Genomic DNA, 22,669 nt, shown 5'->3' with positions numbered 1-22,669 from the left:
AATATTCACATTTTTTTCAAAAAACGTTTTTAAAATATATATCAAGGATGCTGTTATTCTCTGGAAGTATTAATCGTTGAACATGTTTATTTTACATTATTACGATATATACCTTTAAAGAAAGATAAAAAGAGAGCGCCAAGTGCCCACGCCTGCCAAAATAACTATGTACGAAACAATGTTGTTTTAATCTATTTTTGTTATAAAAGTAGTGATATCAGACGCCGCGCCAACTGAGCCTGAGTTTATATTACATCATAAAACTTCATTCTTTTATTATATGTAATAGTGTTAGAGACGCGAAGTAACTACTATCGAGCCGGTGGCGCGATATATATCGACGCGTATTCTTGGGCTGTTGACGCCTGTAACCTTGTCACATAGTTAGTCTCGAGTGAGTCGCCGCGCGAGATACATACAGTTCGAGCGTCGCAAGTAATCGAATATACTTTTGTAATCTAATTGGAATAAACTGTTATTAGTTGCATATGTAAAATCCCACTGCGTCAGTTATATTTCCCTATCAAATAGAATAATAAAATATTTAAAGTACAAGAATTTGGTATTGTGCGTGAAAAATTGTGTTTATCATGACATTTAATTCTTTCATTATTATGCTTAGGTACTAGAACAACAGATTTCGCTTAAAAAAACTTAGGATTAGTCAATAAATAAATATATATATATATATAATATATATACATATATACATATATATATATATACATATACATATATATATTTATGCAAACATTTCAAGCGCATGTGTGAGGTTTGTGTGATGAAAGAGCGAACTTGATTAAAATGTGAATAGATATATGTGCGAAGTAGATTCAAGATAGTTTAGGTACATACATAGAGAGACAACTTTCTTTCCCTACAGGAAACATTTGCATGCGTATTTGTTTAGCAACGTCAAGTTTTTTTTTGGATGAAATATTTTATTATTTTAATAAGCATAGTAATGAAAAAATTAAACGTCACGATAAATATAATTTTTCATGCTTAATAGCAAATTTTTTAAAAATTTTATTATTTTGTTAGGTATGATATAAGAAAATTTTACGATGTGTATAAACTCATGACTTAATAGCTACTTTTATTGCAAATATAGATTAAAATAACATTGTTTTGCACAATTATTTTGACGAGTATAGACACGAGTGTACAAACTTTGGCGCTTTTACCTTTTTTTAAAAAAGGTATTTTTTATGATATAACACACATCATTTTATAACATCAAGTGCCTTATAAGTAACATATTGATTTTATGTGATATAATATAAGACATATAACTATAAACAACTAACAATATACAGATTCGTAAGTTATTTAATATGATGTAATGTAATTGGATTGATAAGATTGTGTTGGAGTCATATTGCGACGGGTCGGGGTGTATTAAGATATTTGATAGAGTGAGGGGTGTCGGTTGAAGAAGTGGAGATAAGTGATAATGCGTGTGAGTATAAGAGTGTGTTGGGCTACACTGGGACATGTCAGAGTATAGAGTATATATTGGGTATAGAGTATATTGAGGTGCTTTAGGGTGAGGGTGGTTTGTGATGTGTTTGGGTAAGGATGTGTTGGACTATATTGGGTCAAGGGACGTGTTAAGGTGTATTGAGGTATTTTAAGGTGGGAGTGAGAGTGAGTAGTGATGATGATGATGCGTGCGCGCGCGCGTGTGTGTGTGTGTGTGTGTGTGTGTGTGTGTGTGTTGGGGTTGGATAAGAATGTGTGTTAGGCTGCGTTGAGACGTGTCGGAGTATATTGAAGTCAGGTGAATGATGTAGATATTAAAGATAAGTAAAGGTGTGACGGATGCTTGGGGGTGTGTGTGTAGGTTTACATGAGTATTGAAATGTCGATTTATAACTGAGACGACCACGACGACAACAACATCGATGATGATGACGTTTCTTAAATCTAAATTACTCGATTTTAATATATTCTATACAGGGTGTTTCCTAAGTAAGTACACAACTTGAAGAGGATATTCCTTGGTTTAAGAAGAAAAGATCCTATAAACATGTGCCCTAAACTGCTTTGTTTTCAAAATAGTCCAAAATTTTTAGATGCGCCCCTGATGCATCTAAAAATATTTCATCGGTACTGGAATATGATTCTTAATACCATATGTACGCACACCAAATTTGAATAAAACTCGGAATAAAATATCTCTGAGCGTTTTCCAGATTTTCGAAATTTTCATATTCTTTCTCTTAAAATAAGTCGTTTTATTTTCGACCCAATTGGCCAATTGAAACAAGATTGCACGACGTTTCGACCGAATTCCGGTCTTTATCAAATGCTTTAATTTAAGTTACACCGATCCGCATAACAAACTTAATTGCATCGTTGACGTGGTGTCCTGACAACGTCAAGACAAACGCAAAACTAAACAAAAGAGAAAATAATACATTTAACAATAGAAAAACTATACAAAATCGTTACAATATCGCGCTGGTCAAAAACAATAAAATTAATTAACACTGTAAAAATTAGTTAAAAGCTTACAATTCTTATGCGTTCCAAAACAAACGGTTAAATCAAAACGTCACCAGCCATATCGAGGCACAACGTCCGAACAGTAAGACAGTCAAAGTCGAAATAAAGTTGTCAAACGTAATCCGCGGATAGCAAACGGCGCTCTGGTGGAAAAACGAGCAGAACCGAATATACAGGGCCGACTAAGTAATACCAATGACACGGTTATAAATAGATGACACCACGTCAACGATGCAATTAAGTTTGTTATGCGGATCGGTGTAACTTAAATTAAAGCACTTGATAAGGACCGGAATTCGGTCGAAACGTCGTGCAATCTTGTTTTAATTGGCCAGTTGGATCGAAAATAAAACGACTTATTTTAAATTATTTGCTGGCGACGGAAATTGTTTTGTTTATTCTTTCTCTTAACTTTGACACCCTGTATTTTGAAAACGAAGCAGTTTAGGACACATGTTTATAGGATCTTTTCTTCTTAAAATAAGCCAAGAAATATCCCCTTTAAGTTTGTGTACTTATTTAGGAAACACTCTGTATATTATATTAAAAAATCTCTTAATATTCGATATAGAAAAAAATTAAGACATTTTTATTACATAATATGTTAACCATCGATTGAGTCTATTAAAAATTTCATCCGCTTAACCGATTTAGATATGACCATCGTGTTTTTACTCAGCTCGATGGTTCAGGTATATAATAGACACTTTCTATCCCGTTACTCATGTCGCGGATACGTACACTTGGCGCGAGACACTGCTGTGTCTCTTTATAATACTACGCAAAATGAAAAAAATAAATTAAGAAATTAACAATCAATAACTAAAGCATTATCGAATAAAAGGGATGAAACAAACATCAAAAAAACACTACATAGAGAAAGGTCTTCTAAAATGAGTAAATAATTTGCCATGTTAGTAAATGTTTTATTTCTTACAAGTTTGTTAAAATTTTAATTACAAATTAATTAAAGTATACTATCTAGATGTGAATATAATGAACATTTAGAAAATTGACCATTAAGAAACTAAAATAATTCTAGTTTAAATTGGCATTATAAATACGTGTTGCGTGTTTCAAGTTATCAAGCTAAGATTAATATCAGATTTCTAATTTTAGCTCATATATATATATATATAATTATTGTAAAAGACAGCTAAGTTAAAATAGAAGACTGAAATAAGTATTTTCTTAAAACATTTATTATAAAACTGACAGTTCAGTTTTGACAAAATAACTATGAAAATGAAAAACAACTATAAAACTAAACCTATATGATATGGCTCAATAATGAATAACTTAATAGGTTATAGGAATATAACAAAAAAATATAGTAGGTATTTTTCCATACCGTATAATATTTTGGTTTAAAAAGATAGACAGTACTTTTTTATTGAAAAAGCATATTTTGGTAATTATTTAGTACAGTCGCCGCCAATGATTCGTTTCCTCGGATAAGGGGGGAACATAAGAATACCTCAGGAAAGGAATCATTGGCGGCGACTGTACAGCCCGTATAGGGGAACCAGCCCCAATGAGCTTGAGCTTGAGCTTGACATATGTTGTCAAGGACATGATCTCAAATAACTTTTCCTTATAACTTAGCCGTCGTTCATTCTTCATTAAAAAGTGTTGAGTAGCGCTTTCCCTGGCGGAAATATTTATACAAAATTTAAAAAAAAATAAAAATGTACTACAAAAAACTATAAAATATAATTGCCAGAATCTATTAAATTTTACATGAATTTAAGAAGTACTACAAAATCCTACATGAAAATGCTAGAATTGGAACACTTCTGTAAATTTTTGTATTTTTTTAGTGCATCTTGATCTATAAATTTTTCGGTAAAACTACGCCAAACTACAACTAATACTGATATTCTACACATTTCTATATCTATTTGAGTACAGTAGAATACAAGAAAATACTAAAATTAAAACACTCTAATGAGGAAATTCACCCGACATAAAAAAAAATTATATTTATTTTGAAATTTTATTACTACTTTTTAACTAAATTTGTTTCTTAAGATGCAACCTATGATTATAAATATTTTCTCGTACTTGAAAAACCAAGTGAAAAACACACTTACTTTGATGGGATTCGAACTCGAGACCTCGGGACCTCTGGATCGTGAGACAACCGTCTTACGTGGTAAACTACTTCTTAATTTGATGTAAGTGTTATATATAGTCTACATGTGTCATAACCAGCGCAAATATATAATTTTTCAAAAATTCTTAAGAAACAAATTTAGTTTAAAAAAAGTAATAAAATTTTGAATTGGATATACGAATATAATTTTTTCTTAATGTCGGGTGAATTATTATTATATTACAAAATAGACCTATTGGGCCAACGTCGCGCCGCGCGATTACAAAAAAAAAAAAACTTCTTTATTCTAACTTATCTGTAAAATAAAAAGCAAGTCATTATAAAAAAAAAAACCTTACCCAGCACCACATACACACATGTTTAAAACCGCATAACCCGGGAAAAAATCTCTTATTTATTCATATTAGTTTATATTAGTTCATATTAGTAGATACATGATTATATATGATCATATAAGAAATGGAAAATATAATCTTAAACAATATTATATGGCCATATATAAGCATATATGATTATATACTCGGGAAAAAATACCTCTTATTTGTTCATATTAGTAAATATATAATTATATATGGTCATATAAGAAATGGAAATATAATCTTAAACAAATATTATATGGCTAAATCTCTTTAAATATAACTTTATATAGTCATATATGGTTTTATATACTAGTATATTATCATGTGTGATCATGTGAAAGTATATTTATAAGGTTAAAGATAATCATATATGAATATACTCACGTCATATACTCTATAATGGATCTATCCATATAAATTTGTATAACTGTTATAAATATTTTTCTAATAGTATATTATTTTACTTGACAATATCAAATTAATATAAAATATATTATTTTAGTTTCAGTTTACACAATTGCGTTTTAAGTCCAACAAAGTCCATATTGGCACGCAGTGCCAATTTAAAAAACTGAAATATGTATTTAATAATAATTGATATTGTGAAATATTATTAAGCATCAAGATCCGCTTCGACCAAAAACGGCACTTCTCATCGCTTATATATTATTTTAAGTTTTCTTTTTTTTCTAATTTTGCATAAGATACTTAATTTTTTTAATTGACATATTAAGGCTCCTGGTCCCTGAGCCGAGAACTCTGCGTTGACGGTGGCGACGCCACTCTCTCCTCTCACTCTCTCCAATGGAGAATTCTGTCTTGTGACATGTTGACAACCTATTTTGTTGTGCGTGCTATTTCTTTATTATTTGCTCTGTGCTTGTGCTCTAACGTTTAACGTATTCGTGAAAGTCGTAAAATTGGCCGAAAAGTAAGATTTGCATGTGGAAGGAACGTTTTCACCTCCTTTCGATAGTCGTTAAACGGCTGTTTTTCCCGTATGTTTAGGCTTTGTTTTATGGCTGTTTGTTTATTGTCGAGAGAAAAGGGTAGTTTTCGGCCAATTTTGGAAGTGTTCTGAAACGATCTATAGTGATGTTTTATTGAAATGTCTTTTTATTTGAAAATGGCATGCACAACAAAATTGGGTGTTTTCCTCGCCTCGATAGTAAGAATCCAATATGGCCGCGGTGACTACCCAGGAGCCTTAATTTTTACTTTCCATGGAAAGGTTGAAGGTTTGGTTGAAGGTCTGTTAATTTCCATGTAAAATTGTAGTATCTTATAAACATGTAAAAAAAGCAAATTGTTCGCGAAATCGCTGATTTTTCCTGGCGATAGAAGCGGGATGAGAAGGACGCGTGGAAGGTGTTAACGAATTATTCACTTTATTTATGTGTCAACTCAGACCACAGACCACTCTGAGCCGTCTTTAATGCGTCGAAAAATATACAATCTGACCTGAGAAACGATGAGCGGTGTATAAATGAGAAGTCTTTAGATTGTCCGTGAATGCGCGGGACAATTATATTAATTGCCCTCCTCGTGATGATTAGCCCGTGAGCCGGTGAGACACGTGGCGGTCGGCACTCGCGCACGTGTGAGCCTGAGTCGTCGTGTTGATGTACCAGAGCTGGCTGAGCGGTCTCTTTCATACGTTAGCTAGTCTCTCAGCAGCTTCAATTACTGCGATGGGCACTTCAATTCGAGTATTCCTCGAGAAAAGCACAGAGCACACGTCGTACGTCTGATCACAGCGCGGCCATTTTTACGACTCCGTGTGTCGCGAGGAAGAAGGTGGCGATGAGCGCGCCCGTGCTTGCGCAAGTTGCCGCGTAGATCCAGCCTGTCGATATCCGATCGATGCTGCCATCTGATCGGACGGCGCAACGTGAACGGAATCTCGAACATTCCGCCCGCCATCAGCAACCTTGTTGATGATTCCTTACTCTTGATCCTTTATCCTGTTGAAATGGGTAATATGGCAAGCTTGGCAATTGGCCGGGTGAGTGTCGTGGTGGCCGTCTTGAGGGTAACCACCCTGGTGAGTCCATCCTTGCTGGGGTGCAAAGCTGTTACTCTGGCGAGTGGCCATTTGCACGGTGGAGAGCGTTCGTCGGTGAGCAGCACGATGGAACCCACCGTGATGTTGTTGTTAGGATGATGCCACTTGGATATCGCCTGCTGGCGTTGCAGATAATGAGCCGACCATTGTGCCCAAAAATGTTGAACACGCTGCTGGATGAGCTGCCACCGAGATAGTCGCGAGGTGGCCAGGTCACTTAGAGATGGCTCGGGTATGGTAGTGAGTGGACCTCCAATGAGAAAGTGACCTGGTGTGAGCGCTGAGACGTCTTCAGGGTCGTCACTCAACGGTTCTAAAGGGCGCGAGTTGAGAATGGCTTCGATTTGCGTAAGCAACGTTGTAAGTTTTTCCGTCGTGAGTAGAGTCTCCCCGATAGTCCGTCTCAGATGAAACTTCACGGATTTTACCACCGCCTCCCACTTGCCCCCCATGTGTGGAGCGCCTGGTGGGTTGAACTCCTATCTTGTGCCATCAAGTTGCAAAACTTTAGCAATCCGTTGATGTTCTTGAGAGCCCTAGATGAACATTTTCTTGAGCGCGGCGTCTGCTCCAATGAAGGTTGTCCCGCAGTCCGAATACATGATCTGAGCAATTCCCCTTCTCGTTGAAAATCTTCGGAAGGCTGCTATGAATCGTTCTGATGAGTAGTCACTGACTACTTCGAGGTGAATTGCGGAGGTGGAGAAGCAGACGAACACAGATCCATCCCTTGTATGTTTTCGCACCTCGTCCCTTCCAAATCTTGATGGTGAGTGGTCCGGCATAGTCGACTCCTGTATGAGCAAACGGACGTGACGGCGTAACCCGAGAGAGAGGTAGTTGGCCCGTCAGTTGATGAGCACGGATCCCTCTCTGCCAAGCACACACGACACACCGATAAGATATGAGACTTCACCGGAGCCCGTCCGCCGATGATCCAGTATTGTTGCCTGACATGGGCCAATGTCAGCTGAGTTCCTCCATGCAGGGTGCGCAGGTGGGCGTGAGCGATGAGTAAGGTTGAGAACCGTGAGTGGCGAGGTAAAATCGCTTGATGTTTGTGGTTTTGATCTAATGATGATTGATTGAGGCGGCCGCCAACTCGGATGATTCCGTGAGCATCTATGTACGCAGTCAATCGACTGAATGCGTGAGCAGTTGGCAATCTCGAGTTGGCATCTCGTGAGCATCTTGATCTCGTGCGAGAAGTATGCCGCTTGAGTAGCCTTGATCCAGAATAGTCTGGCCTTCTCCAAAGCAGAGTGCGAGTCCAACGACTTGTCTCGGAATTTTCTCAAGAGAGCGATAAACCTGAAACAGAGAGCTGTTATTTTCAATAATTTATTGAGGGTTGAGTACTTGTATATGAGGTCTCAATGATAGTTCGGCTGAGATGCAGCTGCATATAGAGCAATGCCAGGACGAGCCTCATGACCGCTCAACTCGTCCGGAAGCGCGGGTTGAGATGGCCATGCTTCAGGTGTGAAAATCCACGGTGGTCCCGTCCACCATAATAAGTGGCTTTGAAGTTGAGCAGTAGTTAGACCTCGTGATGCGCAGTCGGCTGGGTTGGATGTGCCAGGTACGTATCTCCAGTGAGCGTCTGCAGTGAGATCCTGGATCTGAGCAACTCGGTTTCTTACAAAATCCTTCCAGCGCGATGCATGAGATTTGATCCACGTGAGTATCACAACAGAGTCCGTCCACAGGTGAGTTGCTGTAACGTTCAACTTCAAGGTGGCTTGAACGTATTGCATGAGTCTTGAGAGCAGCAATGCTGCGGTGAGTTCAAGTCTCGGGATGGTGAGCCGTTTGAGCGGTGCTACCTTCGTTTTGGAGCACACCAATGAAATCGTGGCGCCATTAGAGCCGTGGACGGTGATATATACGATTGCAGCCATTGCTAGTTGAGAAGCATCAGAAAAGCCGTGAAATTCCACTGTCGAAGTACTCCATGTGTTGTACCACCGAGGTATTGAGAGCTTGATCAAGCTTGTGAGTTCTTTTCTGATGATGAGCCACCGTGATGAGAGCTGGGATGGCAGTGGTTCATCCCATTGGAGCTTTATGTAACCAAAACTCCTGCAAGAGCATCTTCGCCTTGATCACCCCTGGTGATGCAAAGCCCAGTGGATCGAATATCTGAGCCACTTCAGACAAAACGAGGCGTTTGGTGAGATGATCGGTGTGCGACGAGATCCTTGTTGAGAATGTGAATGTGTCTTCTTGAGGAAGCCATCTTAATCCGAGTATTTTGTTTGCGCAATCGTCAAATGCAATTTGTGAGCCCTGGTCTTTTGCTGCTTGAACCTCCATCAGTGAGCACATCTTGATGAGTCGCGTGCCACCTTGCTTATGGGAAGCCGCCCGCCATGCACAAGTCCGTTGAGCAGTATTGAAGTTTCTATTACCTGCTGAACGGTGTCGGCGCCTCCAAAATGTCGTCAACATCTCGACCTTGAATGATTGGCGGCACTGCGAGGGGAAAACTGTGACCTTCATCCTCCACCAGTTACAGCAGTGTTTGTACTGATAAGAACGGGGCAGCGTTGGTCTCATAGGTGACCGTTGTGAGATAATGTGGCACTTCATTGAGCTGGTCGTCTATCCAGAGAATCCGTTGTATGTCCCAGTCATTTTCATGCACGTTGATTTGCCTGTACATTTTGGTGATGTCAGTGGCAACTAAATGCCGAACTTGTCGAATCCAGAGCAAACCATCGGTGATGTCTAAATGCAGCTTGGCTCCTGTGTGCATGAGATCATTAAGTGAGCGGCCAGATGTAGATGCACTCGAGCCATTAAATACCACACGTAATTTAGTGGTTGCACTGTCTGGTTTGAGCACTCCATGATGTGGCAAGTAATATTGTGTATGCTGACTGGAAGCGGGTGAAGCCTTCTTCATGTGATTGAGCTCTCGATATTCTGTCATAAACTGATGATACAAACGTCGATAGTTGTCATCTCGGGAGAGTCTTCTTAGTAAACTTTGCAAACATCGATGCGCAGTGAGATACGAATCGCTAAGAGTATTAGGTGATAATTTTAATGGAATTCGGACCGTGTATCGCCCTGTTGATCCCGCAAAACAGTGAACTTAAAGTATTCTTTACACCTTTTTTCGTCAGGAGTGAGATCATGATTGGTACTTGCAGGCACTTCTTCTTGTGTCCAAAATTTCGACAATAACTCGTCGAGAGCATCTTCTCTCTCCTGAATTGATGCATGATGCACTGCAGCAGATGCCGGTGATGATATGTCGACAGGTCCGAGAACGAGCCATCCGAAAATTGAGAGCTGCGCGATTGGCATCAATGTATCTCGTTTGATGATGTTGGGCTTGATGATCTGCCCATATGAGACAGCTCCAATGATGATGTCCACTGGCCGTGGTGTGAGAAAATCTGGATCAGCCAAGGTTAACTTGGTGAGATGCGGCCATTCCAGGGGTGCAGCGTTGAATGATGGCAGGATGTTCGCTAACGCCTGCAGAACGTGAGCTTGAATAATGACGTCTGATCTTGAGTGAAGTGAGCGGAGCTTAACCCCTTCGTTGGCAGAGAGAATTCGATAAAAAGTGCCAAAAATGGCAGGAAAATTTTTTATCCTGAAAATTTGTACCCTGGGGTTTTTGAGGGCCCCTGATTACAAATCTGAACTTAAAATTCGAAAATTCAAAATGGCAAATTTCATCCCAATTAAGTAATTTTTTGCATTTTTTATCCGCCATTTTGGATCCGCCATTTTGAATTTGCAAATTTGGATTCAGATTCGTAATCAGCGACCCCAAAAACCCCCGTGTAAGACTTGGATGCCAAATCGAAGCAAGTTATAGGAAAAAAAGGTTGACGCACTTTTGCGTCAATGCCACACAGGGCACGGAAAAATTTGACGCACTTTTGCGTCAATGCCAACGAAGGGGTTAAGCAATGCAACTCCTCGAGTTTGCGTCGCCTTTCCGCCACCAATTCCAGTGATGAGAATGACGGAACGATGACGAGTAATGTTGAGCTGGCGAACGAGAGATTCTGAAACAAAGGTAAGTTCTGAACCTGAATCAATGAGAAGCCATACGCGTTGAGTATGAACAGATGAGCTGATCTGAGCCAGGGCCGTAGCTAGTAATGTCGAGTGTAATGAGCGGGCCAAAGATGAGTGAGCGACGATTGCACCATCTTCCTATTGAGCTGACGCAGCTGAGCTGGTGATCGGCTTCGCTGATGAGTTCGACTGATGAGCCTCATGCAGCATCGTGTTATGTCGGTTGGTGCACTTCTTGCACCCCCGTGAGCCTTTACATGATCGGACGTTGTGGCGGCCGAGGCAGTTGAAACAGAGCCTCCGTGGTATGACTAATTTTTTCGCCCCTTGAAAGATCCCTAAACTTCGTGCACATCACAATGAAGTGAGTGCCGTTGCAACAATCGCACGGGTAAACTGTGGAGCTGTCAGATGCTGCCGTGCGAGCCGGTTGAGCTGCCGCATGCTGAGCTGTCAACGTGCGCTTTGCTGTTGAATGAGCGCCGACGGCTATGAGGCTTCAAGATATGCATGCTCCTTGAGAAACGCCTTGTGCGCCTCTTCGAGATGCATTGAGATTTGGATGACCTCCTCTAACGGCATGTCCTCTGCACAAGCTGGCAGCGTGTCGCTATTATTCCGCACCGTCGCCAGGCGGATCATTTAAGTTTGAACCTTGAGGATGAGCTCCGTGGACAAGCGCACGGGTGAGGCTTGGCGTTCCGATGTGCGAGCCGGTGGTACCTCGAGCAGCGGCGTCGTGGTCTCCGTACTGCTCGTACCCGCCTTTGCGGGTTCCGTCATGTTGAGCCGTCCCTGAGCTGCGCACGATGAAACACTTGAGAAACGTCGAGACACGTGTAAGAACTACTGCACGAGATGGGAACGTTCGAGAAACGCGTGAGAAAAACACTACGCGAAGCGAGAGTCGTTGAAGTCATGTATTGAGCACGTGAAAATGTCTATTTACACTCGCGGGAGCGCGTGAACATGTTTGTGTAACACTTGAGAACGCGCATGAGAATGTCTGTACTTCACTCGCGAAGGCGCGCGATAATATCCACGTGGCATGTCGTGAAGGGCATGCCCTGTCCACATGATCTGTGTCTGAGATACACTTTAAGTTCCACGCATCCGGCTCGAAGGACCAAATGTTCGCGAAATCGCTGATTTTTCCCGGCGATGGAAGCGGGATGAGAAGGACGCGCGTGGAAGGTGTTAACGAATTATTTACTTTATTTATGTGTAACTCAGACCACAGTCTGAGCCGTCTTTAATGCGTCGAAAAATATACAATCTGACTTGAGAAACGATGAGCGGTGTATAAATGAGAAGTCTTTAGATTGTCCGTGAATGCGCGGGACAATTATATTAATTGCCCTCCTCGTGATGATTAGCCCGTGAGCCGGTGAGACACGTGGCGGTCGGCACTCGCGCACGTGTGAGCCTGAGTTGTCGTGTTGATGTACCAGAGCTGACTGAGCGGTCTCTTTCACACGTTAGCTTAGTCTCTCAGCAGCTTCAATTACTGCGATGGGCACTTCAATTCGAGTATTCCTCGAGAAAAGCACAGAGCACACGTCGTACGTCTGATCACAGCGCGGCCATTTTTACGACTCCGTGTGTCGCGAGGAAGAAGGTGGCGATGAGCGCGCCCGTGCTTGCGCAAGTTGCCGCGTCGATCCGGCCCGTCGATATCCGATCGATGCTGCCATCTGATCGGACGGCGCAACGTGAACGGAATCTCGAACACAAATTTATGTAGATTTTCATGAATTCACGAGTTGTAAAAGGCTTAAGAATTGTATCGTTTTCTGTAGAACCTTGTAGTATTGTATGCAAAATTACAATCATTTACAAATCAGAAATTTATATAGGTAAAAAATTGTACATTTATGTATTTTTCTATTGGTCTTTACAACGGACTATACGAAAATAAAACATAAGTATTTTGACTTCTGCGAATTAAGAAGTTATTAATAATAGATGAATTTTGGAAGATTTGTGTAAAAACTTGTAACATTTAACTAAAAATGACAAATTTTAATTAGCCATATAATTGTAATAAATTTTTTAGCTGTACAAACAAATCGGTATTTGTTAGTATTTGTACGCAGTTGTAGTATTTTATGAGAAACTAAAAACTGAATTAGATTCTAAGTTGCATAGTTTTACGATACGTAAATTGTGGTAGATTTCTATAGTTATTTATAAATAATTGTAGTTTTCTACAAGTAAGCAGATGTTTTAATTTTTTAAGATTTTGTTTGTTCTTAAATTTTTAAAATTGGTTGATCTTTGTACTATTTTTTATAAAATTGTAGTTTTTTATAAAATACTACTTGCAATAATTTCTTGATTTGAGAACATTATAATTTGTGGTACTATTTCGTAGATATTTCTACAAAAAAATAACTATTTCTACAAAAAATTAAATATTTCAACAAAAATGTACATATTTCTAGTTAAATTTTGTAGTTATTCATAGAAATTTTTTCCGCCAAAGAGGAGTAAAGTATAGGTACTAATGAAGAGTGGGAATGTAAAATAATTAGTAATAATTGAAAAAAATGTAAAAATGCATAACCTTATTTTCTAATATAAACAGTTGTATAAGTAATATGTACGAATAGAAATGTTCCCACTCTTCAGAAGACGTGCACAAACAATAACGTACCTTTGAAATTGAGATTGAAAGCCTGGAATAAAAATGAGAGCTTCGAAGAAATTATAACCTATAACCATGTCTATCCTTGTCTATCATCATTGTTTATACAAAGACAAATATAGAATTTGGTCGGTAATAAAGACGGCTCCAGGATCCCCTTAAGGTTGTATGACCCGTAAGATCTCTGCCAAAAGTTTAAGAAACGTAACATAAAGCTAATTAGCATATTTAAGAAGATATTCTTTACTAGAAAGTAATATTTATATTAATATTTTATTAAAATAACGGTTGCCTGTGTTTTTAAGAGCTATAGAGACATTTTTATGCATATTTTCTCGTATGTAAACTTTCACTTTTAATGATTTTTAGAAAGACTGTACCTGACTTGCAACTGACACAAACAAAAATCTGAAAGTGTGAAAATCTTTAAAAAGTAACAAAACATAGTAATTACTGTTTAAAAATACTAATGAAATTATATTACGTTATTTATTTACGTCATTTATTAATAAATTAAATACAATAGCTCTCATAAAAAAGTATTTTGATCGCGACAACGTCGCATTTTCTGTAAGTTGGTAGCATTGATCTCACTCGACATCAGCTGCGTGAACGCGAAGTGTGCTCCGAGCACGTGTAATATACAGACGCATCGTTTGAGGTTAGTTTTCGCTTGCGCTACAAAAATGCCAAAAGTAAAACGTTACATGTGCCATGGAATTGTTACAATCATCTGGTGTGGTTTCGACTCGTGTCTTCAAATTACGTTTCCCAGTATTATCTGTGCTAACCATTGATTGTACACTTTTTCAGTGACAACTTTTCCTTTCCACATGTAACGTTTTACTTACCCACAAGCTCCCAGCCAGCGACCTCTACAGTAATGAAACTTACGATACATGAAAAAAATCTGCTTAATTTGCTCCTTCATAATATGCATGTTTCATAATTTGCTCCATTTTACTTTTTTAATAAATAAATGATAAAGTTAGTAACAATGTAAACGTTAATATAAGCGAAAATCATTAGAATTTGTAGATTCGCAAGGCACAGAAAAATTGCTCCCTTTTCGTTTGAATTTGCTCCACCTTTACAAACTAATTATCTACAGTATTTATTAAGAAAAACGTAAATAATTGCTTTATGCAGTTCGGAGGTTATCAAGAAATTGTGCGCATGCGCAGTACTTAGCGCCTGCGCAACAGAAATCGAGCGCGCCATTTTTTAAATTATTCATTTTTCTTTAATTTGCTTTATACAGTTTGCGAGATATCAATCATTAGAATTTGTATATTTTCAAGGCACAGACAAATTGCTCCATTTTTGTTTCAATTTGCTCCACCTTTAAAAACTAATTATCTACAGTATTTATTAAGAAAAAAATAAAAATTATCGTTTTATGCATTTTGCGGGATATCAATCATTGGAATTTGTATGTACATTCTCAAGGCACAGACAATTTGGCGGAAATATTCAAACGTAATATAACAGCTCTATTGTTTATAACTATATCTCAAAGAGTTTAGTCAATATTTCCTATTGATTTTTGCTAGAATAACTGATTCTCGCTTGCTCTATTGGGATATTCAATTGCTCCATTCGTATAATTAATTTTTAATGATATTTTAGCAAAAAACCACTTATTTCTTTGGAATAACATATTTCCTATAGTTCTCTGCAAGTATATCCCACATAAAACGATTGCTCCTTAATTGCTCCATCATTACTTTAATGATTTATTGCATTTTTATTAAAAAATTAACAAACTGAATGTTGATGCACAGACTTTTGCATAACGCATATAGGTATCAACCAATCATAATTCTATATTTTTATTCTGTTGTTAAGGCTATTGCACGTAACAAAGTTTTAGTCATAATCGTAAAGCCGTAAGAAAATAGACCAATCACAGTCGATTATTCTTCGAGCTGGAGGACACAAGGCGTTAGGGTGTCTCCCCATGCAGGACGGAATCTCGAAATCATTCTGATTGGTTAGTCTCATGAGGCTAACCAATCTGAATGATTCCGAGATTCCGTTTTCCGAAATTTCGTCCTGCATGGGGAGGCACCCTAAGGCCGGTCATTCATAGTCGGTTCTTATATTTAAGACCGTCTTAAGTACAATCTTAAAATGTCATTAACCAATCACAAAGCCGTATTAGCATCTTAAGACATTACTTAAGACGGTCTTAAAATAAGAACCGATTATGAATACCGGCCTAAAGGCCATTGCACGTAACAAAGTTTTAGTCATAATCGTAAGGCCGTAAGAAAATAGACCAATCACAGTTGTTTATTCTCCTTGAGCTCGAAGAATAATCGAGTGTGATTGGTCTATTTTCTTACGGCCTTACGATTATGACTAAAACTTTGTTACGTGCAATGGCCTTAAGTCCGTATCTACAATGGGTACAATGGGTGTAGTAAAGCGGGGAGCACACACTTCTGCACAACGCATAATGCGTAAGCATAAGAAAATTGATTGGTTCATACAAATGTGCATAAGGAAATAGACCAATCAGTTTTCTCATGCTTACGTATTATGCGTTATGCAAAAGTCTGTGTTCCCCGCTTAAGCCTCAAGCCGTAAGCAATTGACCAATTACAGGCGAATGTGAGGAGAATAATCGACTGTGATTGGTCAATTTCTTACATCTTGAAGCTTACTACAGCTATTAGTAGATACGGACTGTGGGTTTTCAGTAGTTTAGTAATTTCCTAAAAATTACTAAGTAATCTCTAGAAAAGTTTAATAATTTCTAGGGAAGTTTAGTAATTTCCTAGGAATTTTCTAAGAAATTACTAAACTGCTGCTCGCTGCTGCAGCATTTCACTGCCCATGAAATTTCACCTTTAGACTTTAGGTTTGTTCGCGTCGCATACTCCAATATACACCAGAGAGCACTTGGATCACGAGTAAAGGTTGCGATTGGAGCAGATAAGTTTTTGGAGTGCGTTGGAGTGAGTAGGAGCATGGTGGGGCATGCGACGCGAACAAACCTTTTTACATCTTAATTGAGATAGGACTATTCTTCTGGATCTACAAATTTAATCCAAACAGCCCAAAGCGCTTACTAAGCGCTGACTTCTGCTGAACGCAGCCAATACTTTTGCGCATGCGCACAATTTTTTAATATCTCGCAATATGCATAATGGAATTATTTATGTTTTCCTTAATAAATACTGTAGATAATTAGTTTTTAAAGGTGGAGCAAATTGAAACAAGAATAGAGCAAATTGTCTGTGCCTTGAGAATGTACATACAAATTCCAATGATTGATATCCCGCAAAATGCATAAAACGATAATTTTTATTTTTTTCTTAATAAATACTGTAGATAATTAGTTTTTAAAGGTGGAGCAAATTGAAACAAAAATGGAGCAATTTGTCTGTGCCTTGAAAATGTACAAATTCTAATGATTGATATCTCGCAAACTGTATAAAGCAAATTAAAGAAAAATGAATAATTTAAAAAATGGCGCGCTCGATTTCTGTTGCGCAGGCGCTAAGTACTGCGCATGCGCACAATTTCTTGATAACCTCCGAACTGCATAAAGCAATTATTTACGTTTTTCTTAATAAATACTGTAGATAATTAGTTTGTAAAGGTGGAGCAAATTCAAACGAAAAGGGAGCAATTTTTCTGTACCTTGCGAATCTACAAATGCTAATGATTTTCGCTTATATTAACGTTTACATTGTTACTAACTTTATCATTTATTTATTAAAAAAGTAAAATGGAGCAAATTATGAAACATGCATATTATGAAGGAGCAAATTAAGCAGATTTTTTTCATGTATCGTAAGTTTCATTACTGTAGAGGTCGCTGGCTGGGAGCTTGTGGGTGTTTTACTTTCGGCATTTTCGTAGCGCAAGCGAAAACTAACCTTAAACGATGCGTCTGTATATTACACGTGCTCGGAGCACATTTTCGATACACAGGAGGCTCTATTGGAAAAAGTAACGGACCTCTGTAGTATTTGTTATCCTTTACGGAAAGTGACGGAGAGAGAGGTTCTAATGTGACGTCATAGTGCGCTGTTGCCGGATCTCTGTACTTACGAGTTCAGCGAGACCAAGCGAGACTGTTCTCTGTGTTTGCTTTTTATTCAATATTTCAGAAAATATCCTCGAAGTCATAATTTTTTTGGTTCTAATTTGTTTGAAAGATGTTTATTAATATTTCTGCAAAGTTTTAAAAGGATGCCATATTTTCTTCGATATTAATTTCTCAAATAAAGTTGAAAAAATAGTGAAACTTGATGAATTCCCGTAAGAGCCCATGTTAAATTCAAATTGTTATAACTTTTGAACGGGCCTCGCAAACTTGTTCAAACTTGGCACAATACTTTATTATTATAATACTCATCACCTGACAAAGTTTGAAGAATTTGGCATTTTTTCTTCTAAGGGGTCATACAACCTTAAGGCTAAATTGCACATCTCAACACCCCCCTCTCAATTTAGAGTCTATATAAATCAAAATGAATTTACAACTAATATTGTACACAGCAATAACTAGAGTGAAAGATGTTGAATAGCTAAACAAAAAAAAAAGAGAATAGAATTAGATATTGAACTTTAACTCCATTTAACAATGTTCAACTCCAATTTGAGGTCTGAATTTTTCAAACAAGTTTTTACTCAGATTTTTTGTTAGAATGTCCGCCTTTTGGCTTGCGGATGGCACGTATTTTACTTCGATTATCTTTTACAGCACCAGGTCTCTTACAAAGTGGTATTTGACGTCTAAGTGTTTCAGTCATCGGTGTTCCCATTTATTCAGTAGGTGAATACTTGACTGGTTATCTTCATAGAGTGTTACCGGAGTTTCACAGGTGATAAGTAGGTCATTGCGTAGGTTTTTGAGCCAGATCAATTCCGCTGCTGCACTGGCAAGTGCAACATACTCAGCTTCCGTAGAAGAGAGTGCTACTGTCGTCTGTTTCCATGTCGTCCACGACACGTTGTTTCCAAAAACTTCCAGTAGGAAACCGGTGGTGGACTTTCTGTTCTTGGATCCAGCCCAGTCGGAATCAGCGTATGTGGCGAGTGCAGCGGACTGTTGTTTGCGATATATGAGATCGTAATGCATCGTTTCCTTTAAATATCGAACTCTTCAGTCCTTTCTAGTGTTGTTGTGTTGCAATGCTCTGAAAGCTGCTATAGTAGTTTACCGCTGCGCTCAGATCGGGCCTGGTATTCAGCATAATATATATGAGGCAGATCACGAGTTCCTTGTATGGCTTCTGCTCAATGATAATTTCCGTTGTTTCGTCAGTATTAAAATCGGGTTTTGCTTCCATAGGAGTGCTCGAGCCCTTGCAATCCTCCATGTGAAAGCGCGTAAATAGTTTCTTGATGTATGTGGCTTGTGTGAGGTGCATCTCGTTGTTTCTTCAAGCAATTTTGATGCCGAGGAAACTGTGCAGGTTTTCCGAGATCCGTCATCTTGAATTTTTCTTTGAGCGAATCTTTGACCCTTTTGAGCTCCTTTAAGTCACTGCTGGCCAGGATGATGTCATCTACATACAACAAGAAATAGATTTTGAATTATTTACAGAATTTTACATACAAACATCTGTCATGAGGAGATTGTTTGAAGCATGGTAGAAAGAAAACAAGGTATGCTCGTTAGAGGGGTCGAAATTGAGCATGTTCTGCGCAGACATGGCGACGGCCAAGCGAGCGCCATATTGAATATATATAGATATACTTTATGTATATACATACGTCAGAAGTGAACGTGTTCGGCTTAATTTGTCTTTTTTAAAATGCCTATGTGTAGTGTAAGTGGATGCAAAAAAAGAAGCGAGAATGCAAAAGAGAAAAATATTCAATTTTTTTCTTATCCAAAGGATGAAGAAACTGCGTTAAAATGGATGCAAGCTGCTAACAAAAATAAAGTTAACCTAAAAAACGGTACGTTATTTTGAATCTATATAAATTATAATTGAGGCATATATTTTTAATACTTTATTGAAATTAATTTTTGTAGCTCGCATATGCTCTGTCCACTTTACACCAAGCTGTTACAAACCAAAGCCAGCGTATTTAGCAAACTGCGAAAATTACTCGCCTAAGAAATTACGAAGACTTCATGATCATGCAATTCCAACAGAAAATTTGCCACTATTGAAGGAAAGAGAAGTGCTAAAGGAAGTGCAAAATCAACACAACATAATAAATGTTAGTGAAAACAGCAGGTGTGTATTATTGTATTATATAAAATATTTTCTTATTATGATATGTGAAGATTGCAATAAATTCTATTTACAATATCTTTTTTTAACAGCAAAAACAGTTTTAGTGAGTCCGAGACCAATTTGATCGACACTTCAATGGAAAATAAAGCAGAAACACGTTTTATGCAATCTTCAAAAGAAAATGCTAGGTATAATTTTATTGATTTTATGCGTATTAACGACTTCATTGCTGTACAAGAAATTATTGCATGTTGTTTTATATTTTTATTTCTTAAATATTTTTTACTTTCAGCAGTACAAGTGATGATACAATGGTAAACACACAAAGTAATTCACAGACTGTTATGTCTGAGCACTTAAGGTAAACAAAATTAATTGTCTGTATGATTATAAAGCATCAGCTCAAATATATATATATGTATATAAATATTTTCATGTCTAAAAATTACTTGATGTTTACTAGGATGTATATATATATATATATATATATATATATATATATATATAGTAAACATCAAGTAATTTTTAGACATAAAAATATTTTATTGCATATTGCAAATTTTTTTCAAATTAATAGATAATATTTTTCAGATTACGAGATAAAATTATTCAAGATTTGATGAAAAGACTAAGCCAAACAAACAAGGTAAACGATTTGCTTAAGAAACAAGTAAAACGATTGCAAAGAGAAAAGACAAGAGTTACGAAACGTGTAATAAAAGAAAATGTCCATAATGTGCTCAAAAGGATATTCACTCCGAAGCAAATTGACGTTTTAATGAGTAATGAAAGAAAAAAAAGAGTAAAGTGGGGTCTTGAAGACATATCTGCTGCAATAATGTTAAGAAGCTTGAGCCCAAAAGCATATTGTTTTTTAAAAGAAAATCACTACCCGTTACCAGGATTATCCACACTTAGGAACTGGGCATCTCGCATGGAGTTAAAAGAAGGAATTTTATCTGATGTTGTCTTTTTAATGAAAAAGAAAGCGCCATCGTTTCTGTAATATCAGCGTGCCACATATGTTCATTTTTACATATCAATTTCTTGTATATATTCAATAATAAACTTATTGAACACAACTTCTCGTGTTATTAAAATAAAATATTTATTACATTTATTGAAATTGCTGTATTTAAATAAACCCATCTTATATCGACAATATTTTTAAAACTTCAGAAAATTATTTACTTTTTCCTCATACATCTATTATATTGTTCAATTCATGCTTATTTTACATTTATTTTAATATTTCTTTATATATAATTTTAACATTTTTTACTTAAAATTAATTATTACATGAAATAAAAATGTATTATATGCAAAACAGAAAAAGAACTTAATTCTCATTTAAAAAACCGCGGGCCTAATTCTATTGGCCAATAAACCAATATGTCTCCAGCTTGGCCCAACGCACTCATTGGTTATTAGAAAGGATGCGCAACAGCATACCTTGTTTTCTTTCTACCATGGTTTGAAGCCAATTCCTTTTGCAAACTCATCGAATCTCTCGTTCCAAACCCTTGGAGCTTGTTTGAGTCCATAAATTGATTTGTTTAGTTTTAGTACGTGATTGGGTTTGCTTTTGATTCCATCTGGTATTTTTACATATATCTTCTCCTGTAGATTTCCCTGAAGAAATGCATTCTTCATATTTATTTAAATTGCATGTAAGTCTTCCTGGTTTATGACGGAGAGTAGTGTCCTAACGGTGATAAGCCTGGCTACCGGGGCGTATACTTCATCATAATCCAGTCCCTTTTTCTGCGAGCATCCTTTAACGACTAGTTTCGCTTTATCTCTGGATTCTCATCTTCGTCCCGTTTCAGACTAAAAATCCAACGACTAGATATGGTACGCCGTCCCGGAGGTAGCTTTGTCATTGTCCATGTATTGTTTTGTTTGAGTGTCTGTAACTCCTCTGGTACCGCTTGGTACCAGTTTTGATTATCGTCTCTCTCTTTGATGTCTTGGAAATCATTTGGCACATCATCGACGTAAGCTTCGGCATTCAGAGCCAGTACCGTGTAGTCCTGTAAGTATGCAGGTGGCCTTTTTTCTCGATTGCTTCGTCTCGGTAGCAGAGATGCCAATTTCAAGCCGCTTACAGCAAGCAGTAGCACAGTGCACATAAGCGAGCAGCCGTGTACGTGTGCGGCAGCTGTGCGTTCGGCGTTCGGCCAGCTTCGAGCGGCCGAAGAGCGCAGCCATACATCTGCGTCTCTTTCTTGCTCGAGCTAGCGTCGCCAGCGAGAATCGTAAAATCCTATCTTACTCGGCTCGTGTGTCTTACTCGCGTTTTCGCGTGTCCCTTTCCGCACTAGGCGCGAGACATTATCGTGTCTCTTGATTATGTCACAATTAAAACGTAAAAATTATTAATTAAATAAATCTTTTAATTATATTAAAATTTATCCTGTACATAAAAGATATATAATACATTTATTTAAATACATTTGAACAAATAATTTTCTTCAAATATAATATATAAGAGCCAGTAAATTTTATTGCAATTTCTGCTGTAATAAACTATTTTAACATATTCATTAAAGACTTATTGTTAGGGTAAACCTTTACACAGCCCTCACCAATGACCTTGACCTTGACATATGTTGTCAAGGTCACCCTCCTGAGTAACTTTCAGAAGGTTTTAGCCGTTGCTCGTTTTTTATTAAAAAGTTATTCACAAAAAAAGTTTGGAAAATATAGCAGTTATTT

At 37.5% G+C, this 22,669-nt stretch overlaps 6 protein-coding genes across 17 annotated transcripts in view; 2 read left to right on the top strand and 4 right to left on the bottom strand.

Moving 5' to 3' along the window:
- Shab (Shaker cognate b) overlaps window positions 1–22,669 on the top strand; it is a 651,715-nt gene that overhangs the window by 5,476 nt on the left and 623,570 nt on the right. The gene's annotated exons all lie outside the window — the stretch shown is intronic.
- LOC139818526 (uncharacterized) lies at window positions 6,946–7,503 on the bottom strand. The gene has a single exon (XM_071787259.1). The coding sequence runs from the start codon at window positions 7,501–7,503 to the stop codon at window positions 6,946–6,948; it is 558 nt and encodes a 185-aa protein (XP_071643360.1).
- On the bottom strand, window positions 8,425–8,952 carry LOC139818525 (uncharacterized). Its single transcript, XM_071787257.1, has one exon. It carries the CDS (start codon window positions 8,950–8,952, stop codon window positions 8,425–8,427), a length of 528 nt encoding a protein of 175 aa, XP_071643358.1.
- Window positions 9,564–11,878, bottom strand: LOC139818524 (uncharacterized). Its single transcript, XM_071787256.1, has 4 exons — window positions 11,750–11,878; window positions 10,909–11,106; window positions 10,168–10,540; window positions 9,564–10,126 (listed from the first exon to the last, which is right to left on the bottom strand). Exons 1-4 carry the CDS (start codon window positions 11,876–11,878, stop codon window positions 9,564–9,566), a joined length of 1,263 nt encoding a protein of 420 aa, XP_071643357.1.
- On the bottom strand, window positions 18,508–18,840 carry LOC139818523 (uncharacterized). Its single transcript, XM_071787255.1, has one exon. It carries the CDS (start codon window positions 18,838–18,840, stop codon window positions 18,508–18,510), a length of 333 nt encoding a protein of 110 aa, XP_071643356.1.
- LOC139819818 (uncharacterized) lies at window positions 19,379–21,113 on the top strand. 7 transcript variants are annotated; one of them, XM_071789578.1, is made up of 6 exons: window positions 19,379–19,534; window positions 19,604–19,667; window positions 19,744–19,951; window positions 20,041–20,139; window positions 20,247–20,312; window positions 20,529–21,113. In XM_071789578.1, exons 1-6 carry the CDS (start codon window positions 19,520–19,522, stop codon window positions 20,530–20,532), a joined length of 456 nt encoding a protein of 151 aa, XP_071645679.1. In that variant the 5' UTR covers window positions 19,379–19,519; the 3' UTR covers window positions 20,533–21,113. The 7 variants fall into 7 exon arrangements, with proteins under 7 accessions (XP_071645679.1, XP_071645678.1, XP_071645676.1 ...); XM_071789577.1 differs by having other exon boundaries at window positions 19,380–19,534; window positions 20,244–20,312; XM_071789575.1 differs by having other exon boundaries at window positions 19,382–19,534; window positions 20,050–20,139; window positions 20,543–21,113.

This window comes from Temnothorax longispinosus, chromosome 9 (assembly GCF_030848805.1).
Source record: "Temnothorax longispinosus isolate EJ_2023e chromosome 9, Tlon_JGU_v1, whole genome shotgun sequence".
NCBI classification, from domain to species: Eukaryota; Metazoa; Arthropoda; class Insecta; order Hymenoptera; family Formicidae; genus Temnothorax; species Temnothorax longispinosus.
Note: the sequence above shows the minus strand (reverse complement) of the source record. Positions and strands in the feature narration are given on the sequence as shown.

Excerpts from the sequence above, each read along its gene's own strand:
- LOC139818526 (XM_071787259.1), bottom strand. The coding sequence starts at position 7,503 with ATGGGGGGCAAGTGGGAGGCGGTGGTAAAATCCGTGAAGTTTCATCTG.
- LOC139818523 (XM_071787255.1), bottom strand. The coding sequence starts at position 18,840 with ATGCATTACGATCTCATATATCGCAAACAACAGTCCGCTGCACTCGCC.
- LOC139818525 (XM_071787257.1), bottom strand. The coding sequence starts at position 8,952 with ATGGCTGCAATCGTATATATCACCGTCCACGGCTCTAATGGCGCCACG.
- LOC139818524 (XM_071787256.1), bottom strand. The coding sequence starts at position 11,878 with ATGACGGAACCCGCAAAGGCGGGTACGAGCAGTACGGAGACCACGACG. Across the intron at positions 11,107-11,749 it reads CCACGGAGCTCATCCTCAAG|GTTCAGAACTTACCTTTGTT; the intron begins GTTCAAACTTAA and ends TCATTGATTCAG. Across the intron at positions 10,127-10,167 it reads CACTCCTGACGAAAAAAGGT|GGCGATACACGGTCCGAATT; the intron begins GTAAAGAATACT and ends CGGGATCAACAG.
- LOC139819818 (XM_071789572.1), top strand. Across the intron at positions 19,952-20,040 it reads AATGTTAGTGAAAACAGCAG|CAAAAACAGTTTTAGTGAGT; the intron begins GTGTGTATTATT and ends TTTTTTTAACAG. Across the intron at positions 20,140-20,243 it reads TCTTCAAAAGAAAATGCTAG|CAGTACAAGTGATGATACAA; the intron begins GTATAATTTTAT and ends TTTTACTTTCAG.